We start from the raw sequence: 26,784 nt of genomic DNA, 5'->3' as shown, positions 1-26,784 counted from the left end.
CACACGTTCCAGTGCATGGTGACCCCATCCCGTCCGAAAGGTGGCTTGGCGCTATCAGGGGGCGCCTCAGAGGCCAGACTGCTCTTTTTCTCCCCCAAGGAGTCAAGCGCTCATGTGCTCATGCACTCAAACAGTCTGCGTAATTTTTACCCCCAAAAAAGCCGGATGCAGCTTGGGGCGGCTTGGAAATTTCACACCAGCAAGGTGCCTTGCTTGCACCCTTCCACTTCCAGATGACAAGGAGGTGACTGGCGTGCGGCTCAAAACTTTGAGCCACCCTCTGACAGCTGGAGGACAAGGTAAGTACAGGATGGGGAAAGGAGGCAGATGTTGCCATTTGGAAGGATTTTTCTAGTCGATTTCTGAGGAGTCTCTGAGTCGGCCCAAAGTGCCAGTCTGTAATCACCCAAAGTGTTTCTATTTGGTTTCTTTTGTTTGGGCTGGCAGGAAGCTGATTGAAGAAAACAACAAGGCAATGCAAGATGTCTACCTTTTTATCAGCCCTTTCCTCACAGGAGAACAGGACAACAAACATGGTTCTCACTTCACCCTTCCCTGCCCACCCCCTGCCTTAATAACAAAAACATAAGGCAGCTGAAGCTGGCAGGGCCAAGATCACCACACAAGATTCATGGCTCAGGGCCAAAACACTTGATATATATGATGCAAGTTTGATGCCCGACTCAACTTGTAGTCACACGTATGTTTGGGAGAACAACACCTTCAAAGCATTCTGTAGATCCATTTTGCCTACGGCACACTGCAAGAGGGAAGGAAAGACTTCAAGATTCCCTCTCACACCATTTTCAAGCCTGAGGAAGGTGTAAACAGGTTCCCACCACTGGCCATTTCTGCTGTCAATAATGAGGCAGGAGGGAAGCCTGCAGTCCATCCTCCCCCCTCACTGTGCCCACACGCCAAACAGAGCAACAGAATGTTTTGAAGATGAGTTTTGCCTGGTCATACATGTAACCAGGGCTTTTTTTGTAGCAGGAACTAATTTGCATATTAGGCCACACGCACCGATGTAGCCAATCCTCCTGGAGCTTACAGGGCTCTTAGTACAGGGCCTACAGTAAGCTCTTGTAGGATTGGCTACATCAGGGGTGTGTGGCCTAATATGCAAAGGGGTTCCTGCTACAAAAAAAGCCCTGCATGTAACTACAGTTAGATTGGGCACCTGTGACCCAACTTATGTCAAATATATCATGTGTTTTGGGCCTCATTGAGAATTTGAACCAGGTTCTCCCGTCTTACTCTGACAGATCGATCATTGTACCACACTGGCTTATTTTTGTCAACACAGAGCATTCTGGATAACCCAGTTCAAAGTGAGTTTAAAAAGCAGCATTTGGAACACCAGGGGAGAGTTCTGCAGGAGGAAATTGAATCCCTTCTTAGTGGCCATTTGAAGTGGCAGCTGTGAAGAGAGGTTACTAAGTGCTAAAAACCATGTTCAAAATGGTTACCCATTTAATGGAAAATGCTGGACCCCAGACCTCATCTCCTACAAGATGGGGGCAGGGGTGGGGAGACAGCAGGGCAAACACTTACAGAGACTGTGAGATTAGCCCATGGGACTGCAGAAGGAATGATGTTGTTGGTATTCCAGTAGATCAGAGTGGAATTGCTGGGATTCTCAGGGGCTGCGCATTTGCAGCTAATAAGTACAGGGGAAAAAACAATTAATAACCAGTCTGAAACCTCAAAAAACGCAAATTTGTTTGCACAATGAAAAAAACAACTTTACACTTATGTATTGTATTGTTGTGGGTTGGGGGAAATTGTATCATGTCTGTAATAACATCCCTTATGGCAAACACATTGACTTCGGAATGTACACATGTGAGGTAGCTGAATTGTTATACAGATATATACATCCACTGTAGTAATACTTTTGTGTGCTACCACAGAAATCACTGAATGAATCCAAATACAATTAAATAAATCAACAGATGTGGGCACTTTTTAAGAGGAAAGGAAAAAAACAGTAACTCACTAATACAAGCTCAGCTGGTCCAAGTCACTGTTCATATTAAATGGGTAGATGTGCCCCAGACTGATCAATTTTTCTAAAGACTCAAAGATGAAAATGATACAGATCAAGGAGGCAAAAGCTTCTTCCGTAAAGCGAGTGATGTAGCAGACCAAAGAGCTGGCATCCGTTGCCACAAGAAGGATGCACATGAAAGTACTCCACAAGCCAATGCAGCTTCGTAGGGAAAGATAAGAAAGCCCGTAGTCTCTGCAAAGAAGGCCATGGTTAAAAATAAATAAATAGAACACATAAAAAGAGGGAAATAAGTTCTTGAATGCAGAGTAACAAAATCATAGATTTAAAAAGCCATCTAGTCCCAACTCCTGCATATTTGATTCTCCAGCACCTTCATTCTGCAAAGTATTGTGCAGACACAGGAAACATTTAAAATGGATTCCTGACATCTGGGTTCTCTAAGAAAGACAGTTGACCACAAGGGGCCTTTATACTTTTGATGGGCATTACTCTTGGGAGATGATGTTACTACTTTTAAGAGCAAGATTCCTTCAGGGCGCTTTGACTCTTGAAAACTTATACCCTGGAAATCTTCTTTGTCTTTAAGACACTACCGGACCTGAAGCTTGCTCCTCTGCCGCAGATCAACACAGCTACCCACCTGATGCTATTTTAAGAGCAAGTCAGCACGAACAGGACATTTTATACAGATATCATTGTCATGGAATCACTGCAAGAATAATACAGTTGGAATTCAGCCATCCTCCCACCATTGCTAGTGCCAAGGCCTTTTTTGTAGCAGGAACTTCTTTGCATATTAGGCTAAACACCCCTGATGCAGCCAATCCTCCAAGAGCTTACTGTAAGCACTGTACTAAGAGCCCTGTAAGCTCTTGGAGGATTGGCTACATCAGGGGTGTGTGGCCTAATATGCAAAGAAGTTCCTGCTACAAAAAAAGCCTATGTAGGGCTATGTAACCCCATGAGGGAGTAGCAGCTATGTCCCTCCCCTGATGCAAGAACTGTTTTGCAAAGCTCTGTTGTGTCCCTATGTACACACGCAGTCACCATAAAACATTTGTGGCTTGCGTTGGAAATCTACATACAGCCAAAAGATCTCTTCCTCATTTAAAGCTAAGCACACATATTTGAACAAAGAAAAAAATCCTGAATATGTATCTTGAAGAAAAATAACACCACCCATATAGCAATATGCAGAAAAGTGACAACAAAAACAAACAAAAAATTTAAAATAGAATCCAGTTGGAGACAGTTGAGACTACTGAAATCAAATGGGCTTATATGTTCTTAATTCCATGTTGGATTCTAGTTACAATAAGAAACAGGGTTGATTTTTTTTCATCTGCCATTTTTATTTTGCCAAATCACCATTATATTTTTAGGCCCTTAGAAAGTGCACCACCTTACTTGCAGAATGTGAACAAAATTTTCTCAAAGACCAATACTGGCCCAGTACTCCCCAAGATAGTGAGCGGCTGGCCAGCAAAGAGGGAATACACCACACCCGTCATAGAAGCACCAAATAAGGATTCCATGGCACTCTGCAGATATAAACACAGACATGAGAATAAAAGAAGCAGTGTATTAGATCAGCCAAATGGTCAATGAAGCTCATTATCCTAACCATAGCTAATCCCACATTGTACAACAGCAATTAAGTTTAGACATATCTCAGGAGGGGCTGTTTCATCTGGAATAGCCCCCATGTGAAAGGCTACTTTAAATTCTGTAATTCATATGGCAATTCAGACACATGGGATCAACAGGTTTTCTTAATGAAACTACCTTTTAAATTTGGGATTTGGGAAGAAAAAAAATACCTTTCATTTTAAGTTTCTAAAATGGCAACTTCCTCAAACAGCATTTTTATTGTGCATTCCAGATTTTTATCACCCCTAAGTTCCATATTCACAATTACTTCCATCTAATTTTGTTATGGGAAGTGGAATTTTTTTCCCAAAATTTATTCTATTTTATTTATTTTTATCTTATCATATTTTATCCTGCCCTCCCATCCCCCAAATTAACTTTTTACTAATTCTCTTTTTTTCATTTCTCATTGAAGAAAAATCAATGCACCCTTTTGTAACTTCAACCATTACAAAATGTTTGATTTCACAGGTTAGTGCTCCAACAGAAGGACAAAGAGGTTTGGGAAGACATGAAACCAAGCTGTCATGAAATGCAAATGGAAAATGCTATTCACCATTAATCGCTAATATTGTTGTTTTGGGGGGTTATTTTTCTGCCCAACAACAGTGGCCTCCATAAGAGAAAGTACCTGAAGGCCTGTATTCCTTGGGAAATGTGAAATTACAAAGCTGCAAAAACTGGGATGTTGGCCGCGCAAGCAGAGCTAAAGATAAAAGATCCATTCGTCTCAAGTAGCACACATACCTCAATGTAAAAAAGTGACAGCAAAGTCAGAAACCCATTGGTCTCTGTAATACCATTCTATTCTTCTGAAGTCTCACTTCACAATAACTCACAATTCACAAAAGGAGGGAGATATCCTTACTATTTGCCCCTCTGTTGCTTCTCCAAGCAACCCCCCAAAGGTGATCACAGGAGACATGCAGGCACAGTACAGGAAGAGGAAGGAAGCTAAACACTGCAAATTTATAGCATCTTTGTAGTCACTCCAGTACCAAGGAGCTTTCCGTTTCACATCCATGATCAAACCACCAAACAGCCTGGAAAAAAAAATCAGGGGGATGAGATTGCTAGAAGATAGTCTAATTGTTCAATTCCTACAAAGGAGTTACCAGAAAAGGCATGAAGGCACACAATAAAATCTAGTGGGGTTTTTTTCCTTTTTAGAGAGAAGAAAGCGGTATCACTGCTGGTTGTCATCTCTGTTCACTGTTTTTGGCAGGTTTTGTACTGTTCCAAAAGCTTGCAAAACATGGATCACCTAGCAATGGTGATCCATGCTACGGTCACCTCGAGACTGGACTACTGCAACGCCCTCTACATGGGGCTGCCCTTGTGCCGAACTTGGCGGCTGCAGCTGGTGCAGAATGCGGCGGCTAGGCTGTTGTTGGGGCTCCCAAGGTGGGAGCACATACAGCCAGGGCTGCGTGGGCTGCACTGGCTGCCAGTGGCATACCGAGTTCGCTACAAAGTGCTGGTTATTACCTTTAAAGCCCTATATGGCCGAGGACTACCTACCTGAGGGACCGTCTCTCCCCATATGAGCCCCAGAGGGCACTGAGGTCATCTGGGAAAAACCAGTTGAATGTCCCTGGGCCAAGGGAGGCCAGACTGAAGGCCACCCGGGATCGGGCCTTCTCTGTCACCGCTCCACTACTGTGGAATCAACTCCCTGAGGAGGTGAGGGCCCTAAAATGTTTAGATCGATTTCGTAGGGCCTGTAAGACCCACCTTTTCAAGATGGCCTTCGACTAGTGATAAAACTAGTGATAAAGCTAGGTATGCTGCTGGAAATGCTCTTATGCTCTGAATTTTACTAAAAATCTAATGTTTATAACGCCATATTGTCATGTTAATTTTAATAATTTATAACTGTTTTAACTATGTTTTTATAAGTATAATGGATGTAACGTGTATTTTATGTTGTGAGCCGCCCTGAGCCTGCTTCGGCGGGGAGGGCGGGATAGAAATAAAAATTATTATTATTATTATTATTATTATTATTATTATTATTATTATTATTATTATTATTATTATTATGTTGGCAAGAAATGGATGAGTCTGGGTCCTACAGGAACTGATGGCTCCACCTTAACCACTTCACTTGCAAATTATGTCTCCAGTCAACACATCTGTATTTGCCATTCCAGTCCTCTATAACGGGTTCAGAAATGGCCAGTTTACACTACCCTGGCAAGCAGGATCACTATGATCAGAAGGCACAATACCAGTGGTCAGTCTGATTCAGTCCCACTGAGAAAGTTCACTGCTGTTATGCAAGTTTGCTCCTGAATTTTTGCAGTGAGCTGAACTTTTGATGAAAGCAAGTAAAAATAATAATTCAATCTGAAACTGAATGCCATTATATATTTCTTTAAAAACTCACTGCCTGAATCACGAAAGCTTCTTTAACCCTAACATAGAGCCACTATATATGCAACCTGCAAGAGATCTAGTGGAGAGAACTAGTGTGTTCAAATCTCCACTCAACCATGCAATGCACTGGGTGACCTTGAACTAGTAATATAACTTGCAGTCTGGTCTACCTCACAGGGTTGTCATGAGGATAAACAGAAGAATGTACACTGCTCTGAGGTTGTCAGAAAAAGAGTGGGATAAAAATGTGACAGAGAAGCTGCTGCCAGGAGCTCTCTCTGCTTCCCAACAGTCATCTACATGAGCATGGTCACATATTTCTCTCCACACCATCCATGTAAAATACTACCGGGAAGCATTCCTATATTACACTTCCCTCATTTAACTTAGACCGTACACCAGAGAGGGGCTGCGGCTCAGTGGCAGAGCATCTGCTTGGCATGCAAAAGGTCCTAGGTACAGTCCCTGAGCATCTTCAGTTTAAAATGTGATTGTGTGACCCTTAATTTGTGAACAACCCTGAGCCTGCCTTCGGCGGGAAGGGTGGGATATAAATAAAATAAATAAATATAAACAAACAAACAAAGAAAAGAAAACTAGCAGGAATTACACAACTTTAAGGTTGACAATGAAGAAACTGATATTGTTACAGAATTTCTATTCCTTGGCTCAGTGATCAACAAAAATAGAGATTGTAGCCAAGATACCAGGAGAAGCCACAAAGGAATTAGAAAAGAAAAACCATAAAGACACCAAGATCAAAATGATTCATACAATAATATTCCCCATTGCTATGTATGGGTGTGAAAGTTGGACACTGAAGAAAGGAAGGAAGTTGATTCCTTTGAAATGTGGTATGGGAAGAGAGTTTTATGGATACTATGGACTGCCAAAAAGACAAATAAGTGGATTCTAGATCAAATCAAGCCTAAACTCTTCTTAGAAGCTAAAATGCCCAAACTGAGGCTATAGTACTTTGGTTACATTACAAGAAGATAGCAGTCAGTGGAAAATACAATAATGCCAGGAAAAGAAGAAGACCCGAGATGGATTGACTCAATCAAGAAAGCCATGGCCTTTGTTTTGCAAGGCTGAAGCAAGGCTGTTAATGATAGAATGTTTTTGAGGTTATTAATTCACAAGGTCACCATAAGTCAGTTGTGACTTAATGAACCTTTACACAGGCACAGACACAGTAGACAGTACTGACTTTTGATAGATCAATGGTCTCATTCAATGTATGTATTCATCTGCTCTAATTTTTTGCATGGCAGCCAGACTCAGGATTCACATGGACTTCACTGCTAGTTGAAAAAGCAGTGCTATTAGAAAACATTTTGCCTTTTAGAGAAAGCATTTTGAGGCACACAGAACTTACCTTCCTGTTCTCTCAAGTTCTGGCCCACTATGATCTTCTGGTTCAACATGGCAAGCAGTTCCATTGGGGACTCCTGGCGTTCCAGGCATCTTTCTCTTTTCCTAATAATACAGAAATATTATGTAGGAAGAATCTAATTGATTCTGATTGCTTCTAAGCCAGGAATCAAGAAACTGTTAGATCAATGGGCACAAATAAATGAGATAAAATCCATACATGGGACAGAAGCAAAAATGGGCAAAGAAAGGGAGGAAGAGGATAAGGAAAGAATGATATCATGCTCATTCAGACACTGCTAAGTTACCATACAGTGGTAAAATAAGTATGTGCTGTGGCTCTACTTACAAGGGCATGTGAAATTCATGTGGAGCTTACATCTGGCCAATGCACAGAGGCAAAGAACTATTCAACTGTAACTACTATATTTTTAGCCCAACTCTCCTCTGAAGATCTTCAACTGGCACCCATGGCTCTCCAGTTTGAGAGCTAGTCAAATCAAGCTGAAAAAAATACCTGAAAAATATCTTATCAGTATTTTTCTAGTAGTATTTAAGCCAGATTCACATCAGAAAATCTGATCAGCTACCAGTATAGCTGAGTCTGAATAAAAGCTGAATTTTTCAGCTTTTATTCATGTAAATTCATCTATACTCAATGGCTTGTGGGCTCCTCTTGCAGCTTGGTTTAAACTGAGCTGCAAGAGGAGCCTGCTCAGGATTAACTGGGGTGGCAGGAACAGAGAGCCCCATGCCACCTCATCTGGAGCTGGTTCCTCCTGTAGCTTGGTTTAAACTGAACTGCAAGAGGAGTCAGCCCCAGCCAAGGCAGAGCTCACAGATCCTGGGTCCAGCTTCTTCTGAAGCACGATGTAAACTGCACCACAGGAAAAGTCCTCCTGTGTGTAGCAGAGAGAGACCCCTGTTGCACACAGATCTTGGGGCCAGCTTCTCCTGGCGCATGGTTTAAGCCCTCTGGTATTTTTCTTCTTGGGTCTATTGGACCTGAAAGAATTTGAGATTTCCAAAAAAATCCTGAATCCAAATACCATACCGGTATTGGAATCTGGACTTTTTTGAAATACTGAAATATATAGTAGAGTCTAATGGATTCTAACGGAAAAGTGCTTTTTTTCACACCTCTAAAACAGATTTCAGTTTTCAGCACAAATATATGTGCACAGTTTGAGAGCCAGTTTGGTGTAGTGGTTAAGTGTGCAGACTCTTATCTGGGAGAACTGGATTTGATTCCCAACTCCTGCACTTGTAACTGCTGGAATGGCCTTGGGTCAGCCATAGCTATTGCAGTTGTTGTCCTTGAAAGAGCAGCTGCTGTAAGAGCTCTCTCAGCCCCACCTACCTCACAGGGTGTCTGTTGTGGGGCGTGGTGGGGGGAGGTAAAAGGAGATTGGTACCGCTCTCAGATTCAGAATATAGGACAAGATATAAATCCAATATCATTATCATCAAATCCAATATCATTATCACGGCAACATGGCAAAACCCAAAATCTGTGCTTGGTATTGTAAGTGTGTATAGATAGCTGTAGCATCTCATTTTTTTCTTCATGGTGGTCATATTTATTCATTGTTAGTGTAATGTTTTAATGTTGTAAGCTGCCCTGAGCCTGCTTTGCAGAATAGGACGGGGTATAAATCGCAAATTAAATTAAGTTTGTGGAGCCTTAGGCTGAGATGAGGAGTTACAGATTTTAATGAGTACTGTCCTTGGGAATTCACATTCCCTGCATTCACATGAGCTATGAGGAACTGACTTTTAAAGACCCACAGGGACCTGATTCTACTTAGGACCATGGACTAGGGGTCAGTGGGGCTCTTGCTATTTTTCCAATCTAGCTTGAGCTGCTGTCACAGGCAAAGAGCTTTAAAATGTAGTATTATCTTGATTATGCTATAATACTGCCCATAATTTACACATCTACTTCTTCTGTGTGCATTTTACTGTTCTGACATTGCAGCCATTCTGTTTTGTCATGCTAGAGAAAAAATCCATGATTTACCTGGGAAGGGAGATTTTTAGGTGGTTCAATTCTAATTGATGGATCCCATTCTCCAGGTGGAAGCACTGTTACCTGGTCTAGAAACTCATCAATCCCAGCTAAAATGTCAGTTCGGTCCTTTGCTTTGTAAGCAACATCATGAAAAATCTATAGATGGAAGAGAAAGAAAAAACTCAGTTGTTACTTTAATCTCGAAATGACAAGAGTTAACAAAAAGTAATTTCAAATCTGCACTTATGAAATTGGTTCAGTGATGTTTTCCACCAGGTACACTGTAATTTCCTAGGAAGTATAACTATTCCATATATTACAACCAAGGCTTTTTTGGCAGAAAAAGCCCAGCAGGAACTAATTTGAATACTAGGACACACCCCCTGACATCACCATTATTTCATATAGGGCTTTTGGGTAGGAAAAGCCCAGCAGGAACTCATATACATATTAAGCCATACCCCCTGACAACAAGCCAGCTGGATCTGTGTTCCTGTGCATTCCTGCTCAAAAAAAGCCCTGATCATAACAAGCACATTATTGAATGTGCATTGGCTCAAAGAATCAAAATAAAACAAAAGTCTACACAAAGACAAACATTTATTTCAATAGAAACTTTCTTAAGAAGGTGTTCACATCATTAGATATGCATGGGAAATCAAACTGAGAATCCTTAAGGGGCAGGTTATAAGGGGGAAAGAGGAGTTAAGGCAGACAGTAAATGTAGGAATCAGGCTATTCAATGGCTTGAACCCTGCTGAAAATATCCACTGATGGAAGGATTTTTGTCTGTGGAGTGTGACTTTCTCACTCTCCTTCCCTTCTGAAGCCCAAATGTCATCTAAACTATTTTTCTTGGGGGGCAAAAGCTCCCAGGAATAGCATGAAGAGTAAACAGGAGGTCTGTCACAGGAGCTGGGAAAGCAATGCTCTATCTGTGGAATTCCAGGGGATCCAACCTAATGCTTTTATCCTGGATATGTCTGCATCAATTTTCTCATCATTTCTTCTACGGTGTATTTGTAGTAGCATTCATGTTTCACTCTTAGGAAGAAGCTGTTGCTATTTTGCTTGCTTTTTAAAATAAGAAAATGAAACATAATCTCTCTTATTTCTAGCAATATTTTTTTCAGATCCGTCACCTCTCTCACTACAATACATCTCTTCCTCAATCTTTATTGCATTTTTGTGTCTTTCTTTTTGCCCCATCATATCTCCCATAAACACCTAAATGAATTTGCACAAGTCTCATAATATAGCACATAGAACTCTTTTCATAGCTCCCCAGGAAACAATAAAACCTCAACTCTAATCACATGTGGGCTCAATCACACAAGATAATTTCATCACAAGGACATAACTAGGAAAATTCACCAAATGGTGGCCACTTTCCTATTAAAAGTGATCATGCACTTCCCCTTGGAATGACTTACAGTGCAACACTAGGCAGAGTTACACCATTCTAAAACCACAGGCTGTTAGGGAGGGACTAAGATGTAGGGCTGGAAAATGGCAGGTCTGTGGCAAGTTTTCCCTACCATCTTCTTGCAGCATCCTGGTATAGTTAACCTGTGTTGTGACATCACCCCACGATGCATTTCCTGGTCGCTGATGTGAAGTAGGGTAGGAGAAATAAATGAAATGGTTATCAGCAGCTGCTCCATGTTGAGCATAGCTTCTAGTTCAGGTCCCAGTTTAAGGAAGCTTCCATGCCACACTTTGAAAATCTGTGGTCAGAAATGAAGCAGGGAATGGAATAGATTGCCCTTTCTTACAAGAGTTAGGGGAAGGTGTCACATAGTTTTTCTAGGACTATATCCACTGTTGTATGAACACTGCTTAGACACATGGGACCATAAATGATCCTAACATTACTAAAAATCTTCCTGGTTTATAAATCTCCCTGGTTTATTATCTAAAGAACACACTGGGTCACAAAGCTGCATTTATTTATTTGAAACCATTTAAATTCTGCCTTCTCTGCACCACCACTACCACTCAAAAAAATCAAAGAAATGTTTCTGGTTTTACTATACCTCATCCGTCATGAGGGTCGCCATTGATCTTCCAATCTCGTGGTACTGTTGGGCTTTTCCTACTGGGCCCAGCAAAAAAAACAGAAACCTAGTCCAAAAAAGGGAGGAGAAAGAGACAAGGGAGGAGGAACACAAAACCTTTATTGTATAACAGGCTAGGCAGTTTTAAAGAGTTTGTAAACTTAGTTTTAAACATACTCAGTCCCACAAAATATATCTGTTCCACATCAATATTGCCTCAGAATATATGGATGTGTACTTGGCATGTTTAAATATCTGTTGACAAATTTCTGGGGACCATGGCCCAATCAGGGCTCCTGGATATGCATATACAGGGCTTTTTTTGAGCAGGAATGCACAGGAACGCAGTTCCGGCTGGCTTGATGACAAAAGGTGTGGCCTAATATGCAAATAAGTTCTTGCTGGGTTTTCTCTACAAAAAGCCCTATGTGAAACAATGGTGATGTCAGGTGGTGTGGCCTAATATGCAAATGAGTTCCTGCTGGGCTTTTTCTACAACTAAAGACCTGCACATATACACATATTTAAAAATACATGTGTATGTGTATATGGCCTCCACGATTATAATTCTGCCACCGGAAACAGTGCCAACTTAAGCCATGGAACCACCCCAGAATCTTGGCCAGCATGTGGAAATGCCTGACAGAAATGGTGTGACATTGTCTAGGTTATTGGATGTTACCAGTACATTCAATGCAAAGATAGTGGTTTGAATCCACTGGAGATTTCTATCTGGGGAGTGGCACTTCTCCACCTCTCACTGCAGCCCCAAATGCCCCCCCCCCCAGAAACCAGGGAGATTTATGCAGGATGGAAGCTACCCAGGAGCAGAACACATATGAACATATGAAGCTTCCTTATACTGAATCAGACCCTCGGTCCATCAAAGTCAGTATTGTCTACTCAGACTGGAAGCGTCTCAAGCTGAGGTTTTTCAAGCCTACTTGCCTTGGACCCTTTTTAGTTGGAGATGCTGGGGATTGAACCTGGGATCTTCTGCTTACCAAGCAGATGCTCTACTACTGAGCCACCTTCCCTCCCAACAGAGTGTGGGGGCAGTGGGGGAGTCAGCAATAATTGCCTCCCACTTCCATTCTCAGACATTCATTTGCTGCAACCAAAACAACTAGCAATTCCTGCTAAAAAATAAAGAGCAGCTTGGGCAACTTGATCTCTTGGTCAGGAGAATGAGATTTTTCTCCAACCCATATAAGCTAATGGTCCTCATCTGAGTCTGCCTGCCATCCTACAGTTCTCCTTAATTCCCCACCAAACTTTCTTTCCCAAATAACAGAATTACTAGACACAACATCTCAAGGTCTGCAAAAGCCACAACAAAATCCTAAACTACAAATAAAAAATCTCATTACAACAGAGGTGTGTTTTCCCATTGTTATATAATTCCCACTTCCCACCTTCTGCAGTCCTCATCACCATAACCTCTTACCTGGTAGGGAGTGGAACCTCTGTCATTCCTGACAACAGAACTGCTGGTGTTAAGCGCACAAAGGCAACAATGGGCCGCGTAAGACAATCCAGCTCTCCCACAAGAACGTTGGAGGCTTCCGCTCCGATAGGAATCTTCTTCATGAAATGAAGCTCTGCCTAATTAAAAAAAAAAGGGCTTCATTTCTAGGACTGAGTTGAAAATGTACATGTGTGTGTGTGCGTGCGTGCATGAGTATATGTGCCAATTTCCTTAACATTTCTTTCCCAGCTGCATTTACCCTTTCTTTTTAAAAGATCTTGGGGGGAGGGGAGGATTCTGTGGCAATTTTGGCAGGGAGGAACCAATGCACAGTATAAAAGTAAAGTAAGCCATCAAGTTGTAACCAACATGGCAACCCCATAGGTGGTTTTAATGGCAAGAAATGAGCAGAGGTGGTTTGCCATTGTCTAACTCTTCATTGTGACCCTTGAATTCCTTTGTGGTCTCCTGTCCAAATACTAACCACAGCCAACCCTGCTTAGCCTCTGAGCTCTTATGAAATCAGGCTAATGTGGGCTATTTAGGGCGCTAATGCACAATGTACCCCCCCAAAAAAACGCTTTATGCAAATCACCCTTGCTTTTTACCTGGCATTTAGACAATGGGCCTTCACACTTCTGGATCTCATCTTTTTTTGAAAACAGAGACATTTTGAGGATATTGCTTGTTACAGTTTACCTGAAGCCTAATTTAGTGACCTCAAGCTGCTTGAAACCAAGTTAGAGGTACCTCTGGCTTCTTATTTCTGTGGTTGCTTTATGTCTGAACTTAATTCTATTGCAATTTCTATGTATACTGTTAACCAACTTCAGTGCACTGAAGGATAAAAAGTGGCATATAAAAATGAATGAATGGACGAGGTACCACCTTGCTAAGGTCTGTTGGAGTAGTATCGTGGCTTGGTCCATTTCTCACTTCTAGGTTAGTGGAAGGAGGCTGGAGAGTCAGTGTGTTCATTCCTACCAAAGAAACAAGGAAGAATTTTAGATGAAAAGGACACATTCATGGCGACTTACCTTCAGTTTAGGGATTCTTCTACACCAAATGCAGATTTGTGTGTGTGAACTTACGCTTGCTTCTTTGGGTCTTTTCACCTAGAAATTCTCCCAGTTTAGGTACTGACCTGCAGTGGCTCCCCACCCACCCACAAGCGTTCTCACATCCTCAGTTTCCATTTGCTGACTTTCCATGGTTTGTTCATCACTGACAAATTATGGGGGAACAACAAACAAAATATGGAAAACATGGAAAAAGAACAAATGGAAATCAAAGATGTGATGAAACCCCCAAACCACAGGAAAGCCTCTGTATGAAAAAGACTCATTTCTTAGCACAAAAATACATGGCATTCCAACATTAGTCCACATCTGGATAAATGGCTTTGGCACATGAAAACAAGATATGGATGAGGAGTGGGGGCAAGAAAGGGACATGACAAACTCAGAGGCCACCATCACACAGAACTACTTCATATCAATAAGCGCTTAATTTGTACTATCCTCCCTTTGGAATAAAAAAAGAAGCAGAAGCTCCTTACACATGACATTGTAGGTATAGGACAATGTTTGCTCCCAGTGAGGGAACACTGGTCCAGATCTATGCTTTGCCCATTGGATCATGCCATCTTTGAGTGTACTAAGAGCTCCATAATTATTTATTTCCCCCAGATGTCTGATTCATATACCAGCAAAGGGAAGTCTCAGCAACTTCTATTCCGCAATCAGAAGAAGCCAAGTGCTGCTGACATTGAGAAGGCTGGAAGAGTGCTTTGGGTGAGTGCTTGTGATTTCAGCTGCTACAGGCATGCAGAGACCTCTGAATACAAAGTAGATGGTTTGTAAGCTACCATGTGATCTCAACTAGAATGTCCAGAGCCCAAGAATCCTCACCTGTCTTGTCCATTGAGTGAGGATCTGACTTTTTCTGGCCAGCCTCCGCAAAAGAGCGAACAATTGGGAGCAGGTTGTTTTTCTTCTTCTCGTTCTGATGATGATGCTTTTTCAAAAGAGCTTCCCAGACCTTCTTACGAGTGACTTCGTCCAGATCACTGGAAGGTTCATGCTGATCCAGTACCATGTCTGAAAATGGAGAAATCTTTAGTCGCACAAATTAAACATCATCCCTGGCTGCAGCTTTAAATGCTGAAATGGCCATGGCCTACTAACTTCCTCCTCCCGCCCCCTTTCTAGGTAATGAACAGGTCTTTGGATACAGGACTTGATTAACCACTGTGCTACATAAACTAAAGAGCAGGACAGTCAAATTAGTAACCATTCTGTAGTGAAGCACTCCAGCAGCCATTCTGTAGTGAAGCACTCCGGCAACCATTCTGTAGTGAAGTACTCCGGGTTTCTGATTTTCTGAAGAACGCTATTATTCATAGTAGGCTTCTTTTTAAGCCCCTTCTCCAGTTATCTGTTTGATTTGTGCTAGCTTTTGATAATCAAATTTATATAAAACCAAGCACTGCCCAGTAATGTAGAGACTATAGCTGACACCTGATTAGAGAAACAGTACTGAATTAATCATAGGTATTTTCATGAATTAACTGTTAGTTAGAAGATTGTAAGCCACTCTGAGATTCAGTGTGAAGGGTGGGGTATAAATCCAATGTTGTCTTCTTCTTCTTTTTATCCTTAGAAAAACTCTCTGAGGTAGGTTTAGCTGAGAGAGTATGGCTGGCCCAAGATCACCGAACAAACTTCCATGACAGAGCTGGGAACCTGGATCTCCCTGACTGACACTCTGACCCACTATACCACACTTTTGTAACCTTCTTAATGAAGCTGCTTAAATGTTCCTAACCCAGCTTCCAAGAAACACCTCCCAAGAAACACCTCAATTGTAAATGAATGCTTGCCAAAAAATGGGACTTCATAGCCTCCTTGATAACTGGAGTGGCTGTCCCAGAATATTCTGGTCTCTATACATATACTGGGGCATCCTCTTAACTTCTAAGGCTAAAAAGAAAAAGAACCACCTTGCATTCATCTAACCACATCTTCATATATCCAGTACTTATCAGCCCGTGCCAGCAGTAGCTCTCCATGGTCCTAGACAGAGATCTTAATTCTGTTTGAGAATGTCTGCGGGACAAATAACATGGGATTGTTTTTCTCTTTAATTCTTCCCATGATGCATACTTCTAAATTGAGAGTACCCTTCTCCCAAGTGCTTTAAGCCTTACTAGACAAAAGACATGAGTACTTCTGTATTGCCAGGCTTTCTAAAAAAACCTACTATGGTCATTTTATCATGGTCCTGGAACAGACACAAATTTAAAACTGCCCCTTCTCCAGAGACATAGCCCTGGTCCTTATTTCTCTTCCCCTGTGGCTGATTTTTTTAGAGCCATATAACTCATCTGGCAATCCAGTCATGAAACACCTATGGAGATAACAGTCAGGGCAACTTTTAAAAATTCCTGCCGCTTAGCTGCCGAACCTCTTAAGAACTAGTTATGTGAGAGTTCCAACTGAGTGGAGAAACTCCCATCTTTACCCACCCAGTCATACAGCAAGTTTAATATTACTGTGCCCTTGCCTGAATTTCCAGGAGTGTGGTAACATACTGGTTTAGCTCATGGCCAGATTCTACAGAGGAATATACGTCTACTCCACAACTGCTTAAGCAGGGACTGTCTGATTATCCATTTTCACCATCTAAGGGTAGCAAACAAGCAGCCCACTCTCCTCTACCCTACAAAATGCTATAGGGAGAAAATACCCATACCAACAAACCCAGAGAATCAGTTACTGACTCATGGTTTGTCCCACGTTAGCCTAAACATAAGGCACTGCATTTGATTCAGCAACTGTGGCATGGCAAAAGCAACAGTGGCATGGCAGCAGCCATGAAAACCAACACTGAGCAAGTCTGTATTGCAAAAGACCATAATGTAAACAATCCCTCTGTTCCAGCAAAGCAGACGCTGGCCTCACTGAAATGATTAAACAACGTGTCTGCAACCTCATTCCAGATAATGCAGTTTGCTTCCACGACCTTGAGTCAGTTTTATTTCTATGCACATCTAATCAAATTTATAAGCAATCTGCAGCACAATATCTCACTGAAAAGTCTTGGGTAATTGACTGTCACTGGCAACCCTTGCAGGAAAGAAATGTGCTAAGAATGGGACTGACATTATCAGATATCCAAAGGCTGGAATAGAATCTTGCCAATCAAGAACCCTTTTCTATGAGCTGCTTTCCTGCAAAGGGTGGTGGGGGGAGCAAGCTCCATTATCTCTGATACAGAAATGCATTAGTTTGGTTATCAGGAAAAAGAAATTACCTGCCCCTGAAAAGTAGCAGCATAAAAATAGCCCATTCCAATTAGACTTCATGCTTGCTCAATTAGCTTTTAATCAAGGCAACTGGCAGTTTCTGCTGATCAAACGATGGAGATTTAACACCTCAGGACCTGATTTTCCATTATGTTTGGCTTATAAACATCTCTGGCCAATGCTGTAATGGACTAAGGTGGTGGTTCCCAAAGAGAGGGGTTGGGTCCACTGATACCTTGTTGAACCCATTCATGGGTGGGACTCACAAGGCTGACAATTGCCAGAGGCCAGTTTTTATGTTACTAAAAAAAAGCAAGTTCTTACATAAAAGTAATGTTATGACTTTGCAAATCTCTTAGCTATATTTATGAAAAAACATAAGCCAGGCAAGCCCCTCCCATATGACTGCTGGGGGGGAGCATATCACTTGTTGCATCCATGATAAAAAAAAAGAAAGATAAATCACAATAAGCAGTATGGAAGAAGATGATGATGATATTGGATTTATATCCCGCCCTCCACTCTGAATCTCATCAGAGCAACTCACAATCTCCTTTATCTTCCTCCCCCACAACAGACACCCTGTGAGGTGGGTGGGGCTGGAGAGGGCTCTCACAGCAGCTGCCCTTCCAAGAACAACCTCTGCCAGAGCTATGGCTGACTCAAGGCCATTCCAGCAGCTGCAAGTAGAGGAGTGAGGAATCAAACCCGGTTCTCCCAGATAAGAGTCCGCACACATAACCACTACACCAAACTGGAAGAAGAGGGAGCAATTTTAAAGTAGCATCTTGGCACTGCTCATTAAATATTACATCAGTGATAATCCAGCAATTGATATATCTTTTCTATAAAAATGTTTCAAATGCAAGTTGGGAAACTTAATTTTAAATTGGTATTTAATTTTTAATCAATCAGTTACAAGGCAGGAGAGTAAACCTCACACATGAGCATATATGCTTCACTTTGCAATATTTAGTCAAAACTACTGTGCTGTTCATTCCCAGGACTGGCCGTACTGTTAGACCATGTGAAGTAGCCCGCTTCAGCCAGCAGATTCCATGGCAGAAATAAAGGACAACAAACTATTAATTATTTAATTCATGACTGCACTTTCATACAACACTGCTGAATAAGGATGCCAGCTCTGGGTTGGGAAATACTGGAGATTTGAGGAGCGGAACCTGAGGAAAGCAAAGTTTTGGGAGGGGAAGGACCTCAGCAGGGTACAATGCCATAGATTCCATCTTCCAAACCAGCCATTTCCTCCAGAGAAACTGATCCTAGTCATCTGGAAATCAACTGTAATAGCAGGACATCTTCAGGTGCCATTTGAAGGTTGGCAATACCATTGATAAACAAGGACCATTCAGATTTTCTACATTGCACCAAAATATCTGATCTCTACCATTCCCTTTCTTCCCCCTTTTTCTTTTTAGATTATCCCACGCCAGCACCTGCAATTTCTTCTATGCTGTTTGCACACATATCCAGAAGAACAATCCCGTTGATTATGCAACTCCTCAGTTCAAAGAGACTGTGTAACGAGAGAGTAGCCACATACGGTTTGCTCCAACGCTCCCCTCCATCTTCTACATCTTCTTCAAACTTCAGCCACCTGCAGGGGATGGAGGGCAACATAAAAACAAATCAGCAGGAGTAGAACACTGCAGGACGACCATGATTCATACTTTTCCTGAATGCTTTCAGTGGTCTTACTACACTGCAAGCGTTTCACTTATTTATAACTAGAAAAATTGAGTGACATTTTATGTGAAACATTAACAAGCTGTAGTTGCTATTTAGATAGGGCAAAGAAAAACCAAACACCATATCTGATTACTTTTCATGAGCTTCAATATCTCTGGTTCACTCACTGGTTCTGTATACTGAGTGACAATAAAATGATCCCATGAATTAGCTCTGCATACAAAACCTGTCAACCATTTTGCCTAAAAAAGGGGAAACTGACCTTATTATAACATATCATAACACAGCCAGCATGGCGTAGTGTTTAGGGTGTCAGACTAGGATCTCAGAGAGCAAAGTTCAATTCCCCACTCTGCCATGGTGGTTTGCTGGGTGACTTTGGGTTAGTCACATGCTCTGAGCCTAATGTTCCTCACCAGGTTGTTGTGAGGATAAAATGGAGAAAGGGAGAACATTTCAGTTGACTTTGGGTCTCCATTAGGGAGAAAAAAGGGTTATAAATGAACAAATACTATAGATATTAAGGTATTTTTTTAAAAAAAAAGTCACGGCAAATGCTCCTAAAATGCGCTCATTTGTTTGTTTGCAAAACTAAAATGACAGCTCTAATAAGCAAAACAAAATTTATTGCAACTAATCAAACAATCCTTGCTCTGGCTCAATGCTTGTGTACAGCCTCTGTTACCTGACAAGTGTTTGAATGCTGAGGTGTAAATGGCTACTGCTGAACTGAAAGCAACAAGGCATGTGACAAGCAGCCCTTAAGGGATGCTTTTTGCAGATGAATACAGCACTACCGGGTCCCCTGCTTCAGTCTCTATTCCTTTACATTCTCCCCAGTCATTGAGTAAGGACAAGTTCCTGTTTGTCAGTGGCAAGATGAGAGCACAGGCCAAGAGATACTGCCGCAGGGGACTCTTGCACTCAAGCTTCCTATTCATTGCTCTATGCCAAAACAATTTGCCATGAGCTGCTAAGCTAGAGTTAAATGCTCATGAGCAAGGCTGAAAGAGAAGCCAGGCATAAAACCGAGGAAGGAGATCAGGCAAGCCAGGCTGCTTCAGCAAGACTTTCGTATTGATTGGGAATCTAAATATAAGCAAGGAGAACCAGTCCCAGATCTTACAGTGGAGCTGAACGAAGGTCTGATACCAGGGAGGGAAGCATTCTATAGTTGTCCCTGGAGGGCCACCGTAGCCCCAAGGGATGTACACCTATTGTTTTATCAGGTATGAATGTAAAGTCCTATGCCTCTCGTGGAGGACACTTATGGAAGCTTATGCCAAAACAAATTGTGTTTGTCTTTAAGGTGCCACTAGACTCCTGTTCCATTTGTTACAATAGACTAACACAACCACTTCTGTAGAACATCTATTTCAAAAGCAGCAGGTGTCTCAGTTCAACGCCCCCACCAGGCTTCACACTAAGGGCTTAACTGGAGTCCATGATCATCTGACAGTTCCATTTCATTTAAAAGCAGCCAGTGTCTGGGGGGGGGGGGGGCAGGGATCCAATTCTAATTGGCTTTCAGCTGAGGCAACTGGATGTCCAAATCTCCATCTCTGGCCTCCCCTGCTTTCAGTTCAGCTGACATCCCACAACACCAACCAGAAAGCTTCTACTGGTATGTCATCATAGAGGTAACTTCATTTGTTTTCTATAGAACTTTTCTGTAGAACTTTGTTTTCTGTAGAACTCTGTGAATTTTAAACCTGACTACTGCTTTATCCATTATTTGTGTCCATCATGATATTAAGTGACTTGTAAGCTGCCCTGAGCCCACTTTAAGGGTAGTATATAAATTAAAGTGAGTAAATAAATAATCTGGATGGCCACTAATATATACTGCTGAGACAGACAGGGTTAACCCTTTTCTAGCATGCCTTTTCCTGAACAGAAATATATATACACACACACACCCATAAAAGTAGTTACTAGTTCTAGTACAGAGGAAAAGGTAGGTTGCTGGTCTTTTTTCTGTACTAGGGCTAATGGTTGACAGAAGGCATTTCTATCCAAGAAATGAAGCAGGAGGAAAAGATTAACACAGACACACCCTGCTTGCTGACCCAGTGCTACAATTCTACCATGTCACAGAGGCAACCATCAGCTTTTCATGAGATGATTCTTTAAGATCTCTTGTATTTATTTTACTTATTTAGATACTTACATCCTGCTTTTCTCAACAATGGGGACATCATTCTCTCATCTTGTGTTTTATCCTCACAACCACCACACTGTGCAGGAGGGCTGGGCTGAGAAAGAGAGGGACTGGCCCAAGGTCACTCAAGGAGTTTTCATGGCATGGTCAGGTTTTGAATCTAGGTCTGCAGGTTCCTAGTCCAGGACTAACAGCTACACCACAGTAGTTGTTTGGACAATGCACTGCCAGTCTTAATTTACGCTACTTCCATGAGATAAAGCAACCTGTCCTTTTCTTTTTAGAAGTTCTGTGAAACCCAAGTTTCACAAAATCCTATTCTAAGCGAATAATTAGACAGCCCCACCAGTGTCACAAGCAAAAGGTGATAGAAAGAAATGCCCATGCCTTTACTTGTGCTCTGCAAAAGCCACCACTAATGTGGCAGGTGGCTACCAATGCTGCATTCAGCATTAGTGACCATCAACAACATCTTGCCAGTAGATGGCATCCTTCTACAACAAGGAGAAGCAACAGCAGCAATAAACTAAGCAACTGTGATACTAGCAACTATAAATATGCTCTGGTTTCTGTGCGTAAAGCACTGTCAAGTCACAGCTGTTTGTGGCGATACCAAGGTGGGTTGCCATTGCCTCCCTCTGCAGTCTTCCTTGGAGGTCTCTTATCAGTACTGACCCTGCTTAGCTTCCAAGATCTGACAAGATCATACCACCTTCCCTCCCATACTCTGGTTTGACAGGTGACATTTTCCACTTAGGATACATCTACTCAAATATTGTGAATGCACTTCTAAATTGGAGATGTCATTAACCTCTGCTCCAAGTATGATGAGCACTTCTGCAGACAGCAAACAAATCAGTCTTGGACCTGGAATCCAGAACATTCTACTGCAGGTCTGGAAGCCATCCCTCAGGGTCACAGGCCGGGCTTCAAGTAAGTGTCGAAATGATATAAAGACACTGTTGTATCATGCTGACATGAGAAGCTTATGTACATGCCATGTGGCCTACGACTTGGCTTCTTTTTTTAACCAAAATGTTCTTTTATTACAACCATAAAACACACAAATCTCACTGTCAAGTTATCGACAAATAATTAAAGAATATACAAGCAGAAACAGGAACAAAAATAAGCACAGATCAAGGATTTGAGTACAAAATTCATAAGAAACAAACTGAGTCCTCAGTTCAAAAGCATATATGATTCAATAAAAAAAATAAAGTCTTTATACTTTACAGGCACTTTGCAGTTAGCTATTTTAGAACGTTCAATGTAATCAAAGAAATAAAACCATCTTTCAACAAAATCATTGTTAAATAAGGGAACTTCTTGTTGTGTGATTTGGGAAGCCAGCTTATCTACCACAAAAACATCCCAGATTTTCAAAAACCACTGAGATATAATGATTGTTGTTGAGGTCTTCCAATATGAAGCTATTAAAAGCTTGGCCGCTAAGATGAGCATGCATGCAAATTCCTTTGTAAATTGGCAGAGCAAGAGCCCCATGGCGCAGCGTGGTAAAAGCTGCAGTCCTAAGCTCTACTCACAACCTGAGTTCGATCCTGGCAGAATCTGGGTTCAAGTAGCCGGCTTGAGGTTGACTCAGCCTTCTATCCTTCCGAGGTTGGTAAAATGAGTACCCAGCTTGCTGGTGGGAAAGTGTAGATGACTGGGGAAGGCAATGGCAAACCACCCCGTAAAAAGTCTGCCATGAAAACATTGTGAAAGCAACATCACCTCACCTTTAGGGCAGGGAAAGAGGGAGTGGTTCAATGACGACAACAGTCCAGCCATCCAAGAAAGGGGCTGGAGCTGGGCAGGAGCAGGTGGGACAAAGAAAACAGACGAAACATTATATACAAGGGGGGAAATGACAAAAAAAAAAACCCAGCCTCCAGAAAAAGTGTGATGTAAAAAGTGCTTTCGAAAGGACCAGGGGTGAAATGGGGGGAGGGGACTAAAGCAGGGGTGTCAAACATGTGGCCCAGGGGCTGAATCAGGCCCCTGGAGGGCTCCTATCAGGCCTCTGAGCAACTGGCTGTCATCTGCTTCCTTCTCCCTCTCTCTTGCTTCCTTCTGCGTTACATATAAACTAGAGGATAGACAGTAAGAATGTAGTACAAGTCAAAACCACTGTGTAACACAGTAACAAATCGTTTGTATTAGAGGTATCGGAACAATTTATCAGCGACCGTTAAAGGCACAGTACAGATCAACCAGACAAAGATTCACTGATAACAAAAGTTACTACTCAAGTCCTTGAACATAAGTCTCTAAATTTCCACACGTAATTTTGCAAGGTAGTCCTCACAAAGCGTTAGTCACCAGAGAGAAGTCTCAGATGGAACGGAGACCGGTTTCGGCTGCGCGCCTTTATCAATCATGGATCTCTTAGCAATTCAATGCTTCACGCCTCCTCCTAACGCAACACAAGATCAACGGTGGCTGATAAATTGTTCTGATACCTCTAATACAAACTATTTGTTACTGTCCTTCTGCATTACAGCTTGCTTTGCAAGGCTTGCTCAATCGCACAGGAGCTACAGAGCAAAACTTCTATTTTCTCCATTGGCTGAGGTTCCTCCCTTGGGAAGGAAGTGGGGGAGGGAGGCAGAGCTTGCTTTGCCAGGCTCTCTCAATCGCACAGCAGAGCAACTAAAGTCTCTCTTCCTTCTACTGGCTGAGGCTCCTCTCCCTCCTGGTCCCCTGGGGAAGGAAGGAAAGAGCCAGAGATTCTTTTGCCCAGTTCCCTGGATCCCATGGGAGAAATACAAAGACAGCACCTTTAAGACCAAGTGCTAAAGTTTTAAGCAAGTTTTAAGTTTAAAAAGAAAAAAAACTTTGTGTTTGTATCCTTTATATCTCTACTACCTAATCTTAAATAGGTACACACAAGGCCCGGTCCAATATGACCCAGCCCAAAAAGGTTTCATTTATGTCAGATTTGGCCCTCATAACAAATGAGTTCAACACCCCTGGACTAAAGACACAAACATATGTGGAAATCCAGGGATAAGTCAAAGCAATATGGAACCAGAACCAATGGAAAAACCATGCTGGAAAGCCCTATGTATGCTTATTATGTTTCCAATTTAGTGCTATTGTCTGTCCCCACATGTTCCCCAGAGGATACTAAGATCGGGAACTCAACATCTCTTAGTGATCCCCGGGCCGAGAGAGGTGAGATTGACGACTACTAGGGATCGCGCCTTCTCAGTAGCAGCCCCCTACTGGCGGAATCAGCTGCCGGAAGAGGTTAGGGCCTTGTGGGACCTCACAGTTCCACAAGGCCTGTAAGACCATACTCTTCTGGCTTGCTTTCAGCTGATCTTTAGAGACCTATAACAGCAAGAAGAATCCAGGAAATACTGACGCCAGCGTAACTGAAAAGCACCAAAATGTTATTAGCACCAACTGCTTTAAATTGTTTTATTAATTAACTGATTTTATTATTATGAGGTACCAATGTGTTAGTCTTTTATTGTTATTATGACCAATGTTGTAAGCCACCCTGAGCCTGCCTCAGTGAGGAGGGTGGAGTATAAATTTAATAAACTAAACTAAACTACAGAGGCTAATGGACAAGAAGCATATGTACATCGTTGCTACCTTGCTGCTTTTACCTGGCAGTTTCCTTCCATTCTGCATCCTCACCCTCTTTCATACAGATTTCATCCATTTCTGTGAACAAATCATGGGGAACATGCTCCTCATCCTCCTCCATCCCAAGGATAAATTGAACTCGCTGAGATGGGGTATCTAGCAAAAGCAGAAGAAAGCATTCTAAAAGACAGGAAATCCTGACAACACATACAAAAAATCACTTTAAAAAATGCCCTGCCAAAGCAGTGATGTTTTTAGTCCTGTGATGTTTTTAGACACAGAACAAACTTAAAGGAGCAGCCTTTCACCATAGAAACCCAAGAACAATATGTGACCACAGATAAAGAAGGTGCACCAAGACAGCAACTTTCCTGTAGGCTTGTGCTATTTAACTGGTACGAGGGAGGGGGAGAAACAAAAGTGCTAAGAGAGAAAACCCAGAGTGGCAATAACAACAAAAATTGCAAATGTTGACACTACTTTGCACAATCTATTCTGTGGATTGAACCACGTATGCAATTCATTAAGGTCAAAACAGATCAGACACTGGAATAGCCCTGACTGGATTTTCCCAGTTAAATTTCAGCTGCGTAGGGACCGTGTTTAAGTCTTGGTTAGCCAGGGAAGCCTTCTAGCCACCCCCTCCCTCCAAATGCATGCACACTGTAATAGTCTGGAAGAAAAAAAAGCAGGCAGAATTCAGATTCCTATCTTTTTCTCCATCAAAGGCTAACAGCAGCACTGATGGTGATTTAGAATTTTGAACGGTGAACCCGTTTGGAAGGCTTAAGCCTCCCTTCCCTACATCACTGGGCTGGATTCACACAGGGATCTACACAAATATTAAGTTTTAAAAGATGCTGATAAGATCCAGTCATGAATCTTCCACAGCCACATCTGCTTTGATCGTAATTGCATATTAGGCTGTTTGCCCAAGCAGGCCATGGTCTCTGCACGGCTCTGCATGCCTCAGGGTCAAAACTGCACATCAGTTGGGAGAACTACAACTGGATTCTTGATAAGCAGGGCAGGGCCACAGTGCAGAACCTGGGGAGAAAAGAATAATAGAATCACAGAGTTGGAAGGGACTATACAGGCTATCTATTCCAATTTCCTGCTCTAAGCAGGATCATCCTAGAGCAGGGTGGCCAAACTGCAGCTTGGAAGCCACATGTGACTCTTTCATATATATTGTGTGGCTCTTGAAGCCCCTACTGTCCCATTGGTCAGCTTGAAGAAGGCATTTGTTTCTTTAAATCACTTCTCCAAGCCAAGCCAGCTGATAGCTTGGAGAATGCATTTATAGTTAAAATTGCTTTCTTTCCACCTCTTCTTCCCTCCCCCATCTATTTGCTTTCTTCCCACCTTTCCTTCTTTCCTTGTGGCTCTCAAAATCTGACATTCATGTCTTGTGGCTCTCAAACACCTGACATTTTTTCTATGTGGCTCTTCCGTTAAGCAAGTTTGGCACCCCTGTTCTAAAGCATCCCCGATAAGTGTATAGAATGACAGAATCATCCTTTCAATGCACTGTTTCCCCATCTCCTTGTCCTAAAACTACTCTTAGCACCCAGTAAGGGGGGAAAGGACCAGTAAAATAAAGATGCCAGTACTTTCCTCCCCACTAATGCAACCAGTAGCTCCAGTGTCAGTGATATCGACTGAGAGCCTGGGGTCAGTCTGGAGAAGAAGAGGTTGTTCTCTAAGTGTTTGAAGGGCTGTCAGAGGAGGACAGAGAGCTGTTCTTATTGGCAGCCAAGGAGAGGACTCACAATAATGGGTTTAAATTAAGGGCGACTCACCCGCTGAGTATTAGGAAAAACTTTCTTAGTTGTTCAACAGTGGAATCAGCTACCAAGGGAGGTGGTCTAAGCAGCAGCTCCACTTTAAGCAGCAGCTGGAAAAACAGTTTTCAGGGATGCTCTAGGCCAGGGGTGTCAAACAAGTGGCCCGGGGCCAAATCAGGCCCCCAGAAGGTTCCTATAAGGCCTCCGAGCAATTGGCTGTCATCTGCTTCCTTCTCCCTCTCTCTTGCTTCCTTCTGCATCACAGTT

At 42.2% G+C, this 26,784-nt stretch overlaps 1 protein-coding gene across 3 annotated transcripts in view; it reads right to left on the bottom strand.

The window, feature by feature from the left end:
- SLC4A8 (solute carrier family 4 member 8) overlaps nt 1-26,784 on the bottom strand; it is a 132,733-nt gene that overhangs the window by 25,428 nt on the left and 80,521 nt on the right. For all 3 annotated transcript variants that reach the window (XM_060253453.1, XM_060253454.1, XM_060253455.1), the window contains exons 4-15: nt 24,751-24,886; nt 18,714-18,874; nt 14,864-15,052; nt 13,842-13,933; nt 12,933-13,090; nt 11,465-11,552; nt 9,438-9,584; nt 7,422-7,522; nt 4,533-4,707; nt 3,422-3,555; nt 2,000-2,245; nt 1,555-1,660 (exon numbers count right to left, since the gene is read on the bottom strand). In XM_060253453.1, coding sequence (XP_060109436.1) covers nt 1,555-1,660; nt 2,000-2,245; nt 3,422-3,555; nt 4,533-4,707; nt 7,422-7,522; nt 9,438-9,584; nt 11,465-11,552; nt 12,933-13,090; nt 13,842-13,933; nt 14,864-15,052; nt 18,714-18,874; nt 24,751-24,886 — 1,733 coding nt within the window. The remainder of the gene's footprint in view (nt 1-1,554; nt 1,661-1,999; nt 2,246-3,421; nt 3,556-4,532; nt 4,708-7,421; nt 7,523-9,437; nt 9,585-11,464; nt 11,553-12,932; nt 13,091-13,841; nt 13,934-14,863; nt 15,053-18,713; nt 18,875-24,750; nt 24,887-26,784) is intronic.

This window comes from Heteronotia binoei, chromosome 13, assembly GCF_032191835.1.
Source record: "Heteronotia binoei isolate CCM8104 ecotype False Entrance Well chromosome 13, APGP_CSIRO_Hbin_v1, whole genome shotgun sequence".
In the NCBI taxonomy this organism is placed as follows: domain Eukaryota; kingdom Metazoa; phylum Chordata; class Lepidosauria; order Squamata; family Gekkonidae; genus Heteronotia; species Heteronotia binoei.
This window is presented reverse-complemented; position numbering and strand designations above follow the sequence as displayed.